Raw genomic sequence first — 11,906 nt, forward strand, 5'->3', positions numbered from 1 at the left:
ACTCAAGCAATTTCATAACTATTAAAAATGATACATACTAATTTCTCTTGATAAGTATAACACCTAGTGTTTGGATTAGAAAGCTAATGTGAATAGTGGAAATAAAATGAGACATTTAATTCTAAAGTAGATCCCTAATAAATGTGAGATCATTTTGGATGGGAAGCTGAAGAAAGTAATTAAATTTAACATTAAAGGAATTAATAAATAAATTTAATTAGCTATCCTAGTTTTTACATCTACTAAAGATGAATAAGAATATATTTAGTTATATGATATTTTATGCATTCAGTAAGTAGTGTTATCATAAATAATAATACTCCTCCTATTATTTAACAAAAATTATTTGTTAAGAAAATTAAAATTCAAGAAAAATCAATTTTAAGGTGTTAAGCAAATTTAATTAGGACTTTTTATTTATACAATTACATTCTGTGTCTTAATCTTTATTAATTTATGGCTAAAATTTATTAATTAACTAAATTTTTTAATTTACTAAGCTAGGCTATCCCCTACCCATGTCCTTAATTCCAATTTAACAGAAATTAAATGTATGTTTTAATTCATAAATAAATTCATTATTAATCTAAATTATTATGTTTACAAATATTTAAGATATAGTGAAACAGGAACCCTTACCCAGTTAAAAAAAAACAAAAAATATATTACACATCCTGACCCTACAATAAAAAATCCCTAAAAGTAAAAATTTCTGTTTAATGAGTAAGTATTCCCATCATTATTTATTGTTTTCATTAATTAAGTTAACCTCATAGTTTGAAGGTTTATGCTATATAGTATGAATGTTGAAGTTTTTATATATTTTCACTTTTAACTTTATTTTAGTCAATCTTATAATTTATATTTCCTTTTTCTTTCTTTCTTTATTCTTTTAGTTTAATTACCCAATATTGAAAAATTTCTAAGAATAGAGTACTATTAATCAATTATAATTATTGTATGGTTTTTGGGTAAATATAATTATCTTAATTTATTTTTAAAATAATAGTTTGTTTAAATAAATAATAATTATAAATTAACAAAAAAAATATAATCTCTTTTCTGAAAAGTAAATTAAAAAATCAGTTATTTACTAATGTTTTTTTAAATTTATGCTATATTTATTGCTAACGTTTTAGGATAATTGAATGCTCAAAGCACCAAGATAAATATACTCTACTCTCCATTTTATGTAAATCACTATACTCTCTCTCCTAATGAAGGAACTTCTTAAATAGTCAAAGTACCCAGAGATGTTTAAGCAGTCTATTTTTCGTCAGGTTTCGGAGGTTTAATAGTATTAGATAAAGAAGGAGGTACTAAACTTTTATAATAAAATTTTTAATAATAATTTGTAAGCTAATTTGATGTTAGCAGAAATGGAAAAATTCTAGTCTTAGGATTTAACTCAATATTATCAGTTTTTGCATATCCAGGAGCTTCTATCCCTCTAGATAAAATGTAAAATTACTAATTTGTTTCGAGCGCGCCATTTAAATCAGAGATTATTGAAATAGTATACTTTGAAACATAAAATCTTATCTTCGTATCAGGTCTACTTGGATATATTGCAGTGTATGATTCAAGCGATATATACAATTTAAGAATTCTGGATATTTACTAGACTTAATCTGTTCAGATAACTGCAATATGGGTTTCGAGTGATGCTTAATGGGTGTATCTTAGTTGTGATATTGAAGGTATTGTAGTTTTGAGGTTAAATTTTATTTCTAATTCTTAACCAAGATAAGCACATTTCATAAAAGCTGCTTATGGTAATGGATATAGAAAAACATGGTCATTAGTTGTAACCAACGACAACAGATATATTTATGAAATTGAAAATTGGTTTGGTATTTTTTATGCTGATAACTCTTAAACACTAGCTGCAAATTCTTCTAATTATCCAATTCAATTAACTTTTAAAGCTTACTGGCCATTTTAATACATAAATCCTGTTTGTACGATAATACTTATTTCTAATGACAATAACTTTATCTTTGTAGGAGTTAGATCAATAGGAATTCTCATATTTGATATCAGCCAAAGAGAAAATATTTAGTTTTTTTAACAGATCTCAATTGATGGTCTTTCAAACTCAGCTGTTTTATCTGGTGATGAAAAATTTTTATATTATGCTAATTCTTTGAGTTTACAAACATTTAAATAATCGATTCCCAATTTAAATAATAATTTTCCCAACATATTTAATACTCACCAAGCTTTACAAAAATAAATGGAAGGAATTTATAAATGGAGATGCTACACTGATCCAACTAATTAATATTTGATGGGCTCTTTCGATTACAGCGGGACATATATGATACCATTTTACAACAATCCTCTAAATCTTTAAATTTAGTATGCAACTCACTTAGATATAGAATCTGATTCGATGAGTTTTGATGCAAAAAATAACTTATTATTTATTCCTTCCCTCTACTCTAAAAAGCTAATAACAGTATTTTCTATAGCACCAACAGCTAATGATCCAGATATATCTTTAACTAATCCTAAGGAGGTTTCTTCTTTCTCTGTTGATACATTTAATATGGCAGAACAGTTTATTTTTAGCAAAGACAGATCATATGCTATTCAAACCTATCAAATTGGAATAATGCTCTTCAATATGACAAACCCGTTTAATATATCCTTAGTCTATTATTATTAAAGTCCTGACTTTATGTAAGGTGAAACTGGAGGTGGTGCTATAACTGATGACAATAACTATATAATTGCTTGCTGTAGAAATTATGGAATATATATTTTGGATTGCACTAATAAATAAAATATTTATTTATCTGATTATCTTGAGACTTTAGGAGCTGAGAGTATAGTTCTATCTAAGACTTCGTCTAAATATGGCTACTTAATGGATGGAATGAGAGGGTTCGCAATTTTAGATTTGACTACCTTGCCTAAAATACAAATTTTATCAAGGATAAAACTCTCAGGATGGACTTAATTAGGTATTCCAATTAAGGAAGATAAATATATTCTTATAGGATCTTAGGATATTGGAATGCTCACTTTGGTGGATATTTAAGATAAAACAAATCCAACTTTAATAGCTACTTATTTGAGAGATAAGTAATTTTCTGTTGCTATTTGTACAACTTCAGATGAAAATTATGTTTTTATAACAAACTCTTAAGGAATTATAACATTACCATTGTAAAGCTAGGTCTATATCCACACTGAATTTAACATTGTTAACATAGATTAGCTTACAGGAAATCAATCTATTTCTCAGTATAAAATGCAAGAAGGGCAGTCGAATTATGTTTTTTAAGTTGGTCAATAGGTATAATTAAATTTTGTGATACTCTACCCTCAAAATGAAGATGAGCGTATTGTTTAGGTATTTCAGTACTTAAATGGTTAAGTTGCTCCTTTACCATTTTATATGTAATACGATTTGAATTCCTAAACTCTAACAATGAATATTGATAAATCAGCTCTTGGTAGTATCAGATAAGGGATCAATTAAAATATGCTATTAATTAAAACAGTTATACCACTTTAAATAACTCAATTTTAATATAATCTACAAGACATGAAGGATATTGTTTCTACAGATGAAGCATAAGCAAATTTAATTCTAAATTATTTAGTTGATCAAAATTACCTTGATTCAAAATTAAGTATAACAGATTTCTTTGACTCCACCAAACCCTTTAAATTTAGCAACGATTTTATTAATAGTTTTGAGAGACTTCAATCAAGTAGCAGTATTTAAAATTTAACATTATTCATTGAATAGTTAGAACAAAAAGTACTGTAAACATTAATACTTTCCTATTATATCAATCCTATTGTTTACTTTGTAGAACCTTCACTTTCTCTTAACTTTACAAATAGAAGTAATTATGTTTAGAGTCTATCCACTTCTTTGTTAAGTTGTTATTTACAGGTAGATTAAAAAATTGGTAAATTTGTGACTATGAACTACCCAGGTGTGATCACATCATTTTCTTAAAGTGGAGATTAAATTAAATTAGAAGGTTCTCTCTCAAATATAAATGGAGTTCTCCAAAAATAAATTATATTTGCAAATACCACTGTGATGATGCCTGAAATGAAAGTGCAATTGTAACTAATAGATAATTATAACTATCCTTATGTTTTAGAAGTAAACATTTCAGAATGCCCCTTAATTGTGCTTAAATAATAAATTTAAGTTTAGAACCCTTTATAGTAATAAGTAGAAAAGTAGTACACAGATTCTATTGTTGATATTTAGTCTTAAATAACACTAATATTTGCATAAAACACCTTTGTAGTTAATGATACTTAGCAAATAATTTACAAAATATAACTTTTAAACCCCTCCTCTAATACTTACCAAGACTTATCTCCAGAGTTTTGGCTTCAGTCTTAAGGCGACACAAGATTAAGCTACTTTGGAACTATTCCATCAAAAGATTTTAATTCAATTTTTAGATTTAAAATAATTGCTAATGATAGTTACACAGCCATTGAAGATTATTTTGTATTAAAGGCATATGGAATTCCATTTCTTTACATTTTTAATTTTGTAGTTTAAATATTAGGTCCTATAATAGCCATCTTAGGTATTTATAATAAGAGAGCAAAAATATGGAACATTATATACAAAAATAAAACTCGTTTTGAAGATGAAAATGCTTATATTGGATAGCAATTTAAAATGAAAATAATTTTGATGGGAGATATTTTGAAAGACTCGATCTTAATTGTTGACAAACTCTTCAAAAAAGTCAATCAAAATGAAAAAAATTAGAATTTAAATAATTTAAAATCAGAATTTGTGCTTGATGACTAAACCCAAACTTAGTCTTCAGAAACAGATAGATCATTAAATAAATTAATTTTCCAAACCAATGTTTAAATGAATTCTGTTAAAAGAGTACTTAAAGTATCTAAATTAATACCAAAGGCTGATCTCGATAAAATGATAAGAGTATTATCATCATTTCCGAATCACATACCAAGTCAAATCATAGAAAAAAAATATTTGAAAAAATATGGAAGTGTCTGTATGGAATAAGTTATTCAAGACATTTTAGATTATAATTTAATTTCCTTATTTACAAATAACCATAAAAAAGAAGAAGAAGCTATTAAGGAACTAAAAGATTGGCATTCTAGAATACATAAAGCAATAAAATCGAATATATCTAGGCGTTTGTTGTAATTAGATAAGAGGTCTCTAAAAATTTATGAAACCATTAAGGAATGTGCAATAAAATATTTCAGTAAATAAAAAAAATATTGGTATAGAGCATTTATAGATTTTGACTCTTCCACTTACTACTAAGAATCCAAAAGCTAAGAAATATTTTCTAACTTAAACATTAAAGTAGAAGAATTAATTGATTTGTTTGTAATTCTTAAAATTCTTCCTCCATCTGCACATAAAGAAGTAAAGGATTTTGATTCACTTGTTTTATCTCTTATTAAATATAAAACAGGAGTAAATATGTATTTAATAAAAGATTGCTTATTTTCAGATGCTTATGGTCTAACTTCTAAACTTCCTAGTATATTTTATTTGGCATAAGGTGAGTCAATTCATGCATTAGCATTAAATTAAATAAATTTAGGCATTCAAAAAACAAAATGCTCCAAGCTTATTTAATAAATTTTGTTCTCTATTTAACTTGGAATATAAGATTTATGGAGTCGGTAAAAATATTCGTCTTCCTACTTGGATTAACCTTGACTAAAAGTATGGAGTTATTTTGATAGAGGGTACTCCAAGCGTAGAAGATATGGAAGAGGTTTTAATCAGAATTTATGATTATACAGGTTATGTTGTAAAATCTTTTATTTTAAAAGTTACATATAATCCGAACGAAAAATCTGTTATAGAATAAAGTATTCCAGAAGAAAGTTAATAATTTATTGATATTTAACATTTTCATAATTTAAGCTAATAATGCATTCCTTAAAGCATTTAAAAAAAAAGAAAATCATATTTTTTTAATTAAAATAGATAAAAAAACGCAACTTTTAATATATTTTCTATAAATAACTAAAATTCAGACCTATAAAAGTTTATTTCAAATTAATTTTATAATACAAAAGATGATAGTAAAAATTTAGAAAGTAAAAAAAAATAAAATTTATCTAATTCTATTTAAAGCTATAGTTTTTCATCTTAAGCTAATAGCAAAAACGTTTCCCCAAAAAATTTCAAATTGCTAGAATAAAATACAATTTATTCTACAGTAAATGAAGAAGATTAGAAATAAGAAATCATTTCATCAGATAATTAAACGATATCATCAAATCCAGACTAATCTATGAATTTAAAATAAATATACAAAAAAAGTATATTAAGTAAAATGAACAGTTTAGATATATAAAGATTAAATACTCAAAGTGATTTCATATTAGAAGATTGAAATAACTATGTCTGTGTTTAAATTAAATTAAATTTCATTTTTAGTTGTATTGTATGTAAATCATCATTTCTTTATTTAAATTTATGATTAGGTTGAAATTAATAAAATTATAGATACAATATATATTCTCATTAATTAACATTTTTATAAAATGTTCAAAAAAATTTTTACAAAATTTTAGGGCTAAATAATTAAAATATTTTGAAAATATTTTTACTTACTTATAAATAAAATTTTATGATAGATAGTTAGTTAGTTAGTTATCTAAAAATATCTGCAGTTTATTTATATATAAACTCTCATAAGACCATCACATATAAATAAAGAAATAAAATTAGTTATAATCTAAATATTATGTCTCATTTTTTAATCAGTTTTATCAATCAATTAAAATAAATTGTTTCCATATTTATTTAATATAAAATTAAATCATTTTTTATTGCTGTGATTTTTCATCAATCCCTAACATTTTTTCTTCCACCTGTCATTTCATAATTATGATGAGAATCAGATTTCATTAACTTTTCTTCATATTTACGACTATAATAATTATATAAAGCTTCATGTCTTCTTACAGTTGTGAAGTAATTCCAAAGAGAAAAGGTAGTTAGAGTAAAAATAGAGTTTCTTATTAGAGAAGGTACAATACCTTTGTAGAGAGTAAATATACCCATATCTTCTTTTATAAGTTATTGTATGTATTTATTTATAGAAGGTATTTCTGAAGCTTATAGAGCTCTTATACAGTATCTGTGATAAATAAAATCAAGAGGATGAGTGACAGAAGTTGTAATTAAACTTGTTAATAATGCACTTGTGCATACCTTAAACCCATCGCTTTTAATTTCAGTTTCTTCGTAGAAGTATCTTAAAAATTTAAAAAATATAAATATTTCTGATACTGCTATGCTATTTTAGAGAATCAATCCACTTCTGATTCCAGTTCCCATAAAAATGGTAGATTTTCCCTTGTGATACTAACTTATTTTGCGATATTTTTCTTAATAACTTTCATATTTAGTATAATCTACACCTAAAGGTTCACATTAAATTTTAATTTTTAGAATATTAGAAGGTTGCTATATTAAAAAACTCATAGATTAAGCTGCTATAGCAGACACGTAGAGCTAGAAATCACTTATTTGCGAGTAAGGTTAAAGAGGACGACCGACTAAAAAATCAAACACAAAAAATCTAACTAAATTTTAAGAAAGAATCCTATCAATACCAGCTCTTAATCCGTAAAATACACCAAATGATTTTTCTGCTTTCAAGATATCTTCATAAATAACTTTAGTTTCTTTGAAAATAGATTTAGTTGTAAATGTTTAGCGAGCTATTTCTCTAACCTTCAATCTATCGAAAGGATAGGCTAAAGCTTCTCCTACAGCTGAAGCAAATGCAATTATACCTACCCTTCTAATAATTCCTTTTTCAGATAAGTCAAAGTGGCTATAATTCATATCCTTATATCTTAATACACAAATAGAAAGAAATTATTAAATAAGAATAAATTAAGTGATAATTAATAATAAACTAATTTCTAATAAACATAAAGATTTCATTTAAGCAAAAGAAATTTCTATTTTAAATTATTTTTAACAACTATAAACTAAAATAACAAAAAAATATTTATAATTCTTTAATAAATTCTCATTAAGTACTGATTGCTATTATTTTTATTACAGACTCTTCGAATATTTACTGAAATTAATTGAAAAAAATAAAATACTTCAACATCAAAAAAATCAGAAAATGAGTTTTATTTTTAAAATTTTTTTAGACTTATTTTTTAAATAATGTCATATTATTTTAATTTAATTAGGACTATTAACTAACTCAACAAATATTTTTTTCTGAATTTATAATTTAAAAGTTTTCTAAAAAACTGAATACTTTTTTAATGCAAATATAATTTTTACAAAGAATAAAAATAAATCTAATTCTCATTGCTAAATATCTAAATTAAATATATCATTTTTTAGTTTATTTAATTTTTTCAAAAATGCCTCTAATTCTTCTTTAGAGAACTCTAGATTAACTCTTTATTCCTTTTCACTACCATATCTCTTTAGAATGAGTTGGAGTACTAGTAAAGGAATTTAAGTTCTTGATAGGTTATCTGCTGCAATGCTTACCTATTTAAATAAAAGAAATCATTTATAAAAAATTATTTAGTTGTTATATTTTACATTTATATTCCAATTAAAATCAACTAACACAAGCTAGTTTAAGGCTATTTATCTTTATATTGACTACTTTTGAATTGATTATATATTATAATATAATATTTCTGCTAAAATGTTCACTCTTTATTCAGTAATTCCTAAATCGCATTTTAAAATCAACTTTTTAAGCTATTTTTTTAATATTCAAAAACATTTTAATCAAAATAATTTGCATAACAACTTAAAAAATTCATAATTTCAGATTATTTATCTAAATGTTTTGTTAAATGTCTATTAATCAATTACATTTTTAGCTGAATTAATTGTATTATCTATAATAACATTTCCTAAATCTTATAAAAACTTGTGTGTTTCTAGCACTTGAGAATAATTTTGTATTTCTTCATACTTAAGAACTAATGGTTTTTTCTTATCCATTACAAACTCACTTATGATATCTTAAACAAACTAAAATTATTAAAATTAAAACAAATAAATATGACTACTAACTAAAGCTAAAAAGCAATAGTGTAAATAACAACAATTAATGAATACACTAAAATTCAATTAATAAATTATTTACTTGCTAAAACTTATCATCACTTTCAAATAAAGTGAAAATGGTTGGTTTAATAATATTCATGCTTAAAATCTTTACACCTTACTTTAATATCAAAAACTATTTAATTAATTATAAAGCAAATTATATCTTTGATCATAAGAAATAAAACATGATACTTGGATATTCTTTTACATATTATGCTTAATTCGCTAATCAATCAATCAAAAAAAAAAATTTCTAATTTGTTAACAATTCTAATTTCATATCTAATTTGATAAAAAACTTTTTCTCAAATTCATATAATGGTAAAAAAACTCCCCCACCGGGACTTGAACCCGGGTCTCAAGGGTGAGAACCTTGTATCCTAACCAGCTAGACTATGAGGGATTACATTTAAATTTGAGTTATTTGAAAATTAATTTTAAATAAATTATTTTTGATTGATATTTATTAAAAGATAATTATAAAAAACTCCCCCACCGGGACTTGAACCCGGGTCTCAAGGGTGAGAACCTTGTATCCTAACCAGCTAGACTATGAGGGATTTACAATAGCTTTAAGAGAAATAATCTAGGAAATTTATAAATAAATAAATAAATTTATTTTCTTACTACTTATCAATAAGCAATTTACTTATCTTTATTTAAAATAAAATTAAAAACACAATAGCTTAAAAATTCCATCTTTCTTCTTAAAAAAATAATTTATATCTCCATATTCTCAACTAAAATATATTTTAGGTTTATTTATATATATATATTCAACGTTAGATAAATGCTCAAATCTGATTTTATTTAAAAATTAATTAATTATAATATATATAAGCAAGCAAATATTATTAAATTGATAAAATATCTTTATTATTATTTTCTGAATATAAAAAATAACTCCCCCACCGGGACTTGAACCCGGGTCTCAAGGGTGAGAACCTTGTATCCTAACCAGCTAGACTATGAGGGATTTACAATAAGTTTAGAACCTATTATACAGGAAATTTATAATTTAATAAATTTTAATAACAAACATCAATTTACAAAATGAATTCATCTTTATGAATTATAAAATAATTAACCAAATAAATGTGTATTATGTTAGATATTTAATGTTCATAATAAAATAATGGGTGTGTTTAACTATTGTAAAATTTAGTAAAAAAGAATAAAATTAATCAAATGTAAATTAAATCAATTTATTATCGATTAAAAAGTTGAATAAAATTATTCTGATAATTTAAAAAAATTAATCAAATTATAGTTTATTTTTGGTTAATTTTAGGATTTAAAAAAATAACTCCCCCACCGGGACTTGAACCCGGGTCTCAAGGGTGAGAACCTTGTATCCTAACCAGCTAGACTATGAGGGATTTACAATAAACTTTAGCAATATCCTAATTTAAATAAAATTATTTGTAAGTTTTGTTCAAATTTTTTTAAACCAATATATAAATTATAATTTTATTAATTAATTCTATTTCACATGTAATCTACAGCTTTAAGTAAAGATATTTCTTAGCATCATGTTGTATTAGATTATAAACAATTATAATAAGATTCCTAAAATAAAATAAAACTAAAATATAAATTATTTATTTATTTATTTTATTTCATTTAATGTGCTATAATTTTAAGAAAAAATATTCGTGAGTATCTTAGTTGTATTCAGAACTATTTTTACATTTTGAACTTATATTTTTATATGTTTCGTCTTCAAACTAAAATTATTCAACATTAAGTTAACCTTAACATTTCTAAATGAATTCTTATAAAGTTCCACCTCTTGAAGGTGCAATAATTATGCAATATCCATCACTTTTAGACATATTATTTAAAAGTGTCTTAATTAAAGCCTGATGAAAATTTCTAAAGAACAAGCAATCTGCTATTATAATACAATCAAATTTATCTTTTTCTTCTAATTCAATTCCGTTTTCATCCCAAATATATTATCTTGAGCTAATAAACTCTGTTTTATGCAAAAAACTTTATTAGCAAAGATAGATATAATTTTTTAAATAATTTTATGAATTAACAATTGTAATTTTATTAAAATTATTAAATATTTATGCTTACTTAAAGGCTAACTAAAATCTTTAACGGGATAATTTAATTCGATATTTTTTTAGAGTAAAAAAGCACATTCTTCGTTACCATCAGAAATATCAATGTAAAAATTTGAATCATCTTATGTGTTTTATAACAAATATTTTGATAAGGCTAATCCTGCTAATCCAGAATATCCTGCGCCATATTCAGCTATTCTTTTCATATTCTTAAATTGCTCAAAATTCCTAATGCAATAATATGCTAATAATTCTTCTGCAGGCCAAAGTGAAACTCCAGTACTGTCAACTTTAGCTTCATTATACTTTTTTATTTATTCTAAGCTTATGGCAGCTCTTTGCTTTTAAATAAAAACCTATAGATTATCTTTTCCCAAATTATATTATATTATATCGTTTTCTAAAAGCAGTTGAGGAAAGATGTTGAGGTAAAGCTGCTCTTTTAGGTTAAACTCATCTTTCTTTAAAAGAAAATTTTTAAGCTTACCCCATAGTTTTTTTGTTTTAGGTTAGGATTGCTATATGGTTGTTTGTTCTACTTTATCTTAAATATTCATGATATTCATAAAAATATTAAATTAAAATTATTGAAAAAAAAATAATTGAAAATTGTTATTTTTTTAAAGTGAAAATTAACATGTAAACTTTTTAAATATATTTGACTCATAAAACTGAAGCGTAAATTACATTTTTAATATCTATATTTAAACATGAAGCATCTAAGAAGG

The 11,906-nt window shown here is 24.0% G+C and overlaps 4 protein-coding genes across 4 annotated transcripts; 1 reads left to right on the forward strand and 3 right to left on the reverse strand. All coding sequences in view use genetic code 6, as the record gives it.

Moving 5' to 3' along the window:
* Positions 1-1,096: 1,096 nt before the first annotated feature.
* On the forward strand, positions 1,097-5,704 carry TTHERM_00310810 (calpain family cysteine protease; the record flags this gene model as incomplete). The annotated part of the gene is made up of 1 exon (XM_001021153.2): positions 1,097-5,704. One exon carries the CDS (start codon positions 1,097-1,099, stop codon positions 5,702-5,704), a length of 4,608 nt encoding a protein of 1,535 aa, XP_001021153.2.
* A 1,140-nt stretch (positions 5,705-6,844) lies between these two features.
* On the reverse strand, positions 6,845-7,852 carry TTHERM_00310820 (carrier protein; the record flags this gene model as incomplete). Its single annotated transcript, XM_001021154.2, has 1 exon — positions 6,845-7,852. One exon carries the CDS (start codon positions 7,850-7,852, stop codon positions 6,845-6,847), a length of 1,008 nt encoding a protein of 335 aa, XP_001021154.2.
* A 379-nt stretch (positions 7,853-8,231) lies between these two features.
* Positions 8,232-9,257, reverse strand: TTHERM_000310868 (HCaRG protein). The gene is made up of 4 exons (XM_012798897.1): positions 9,141-9,257; positions 8,864-9,025; positions 8,582-8,746; positions 8,232-8,527 (listed from the first exon to the last, which is right to left on the reverse strand). The coding sequence occupies exons 1-4, from the start codon at positions 9,198-9,200 to the stop codon at positions 8,336-8,338; spliced, it is 579 nt and encodes a 192-aa protein (XP_012654351.1). The 5' UTR covers positions 9,201-9,257; the 3' UTR covers positions 8,232-8,335.
* A 1,465-nt stretch (positions 9,258-10,722) lies between these two features.
* TTHERM_000310869 (methyltransferase) lies at positions 10,723-11,897 on the reverse strand (the record flags this gene model as incomplete). The annotated part of the gene is made up of 2 exons (XM_012798898.1): positions 10,723-11,081; positions 11,189-11,897. The coding sequence occupies 2 exons, from the start codon at positions 11,895-11,897 to the stop codon at positions 10,723-10,725; spliced, it is 1,068 nt and encodes a 355-aa protein (XP_012654352.1).
* Between the last annotated feature and the right edge of the window lie 9 nt (positions 11,898-11,906).

The sequence above is a fragment of the Tetrahymena thermophila genome (assembly GCF_000189635.1).
Source record: "Tetrahymena thermophila SB210 genomic scaffold scf_8254551, whole genome shotgun sequence".
Lineage (NCBI taxonomy): Eukaryota > Ciliophora > Oligohymenophorea > Hymenostomatida > Tetrahymenidae > Tetrahymena > Tetrahymena thermophila.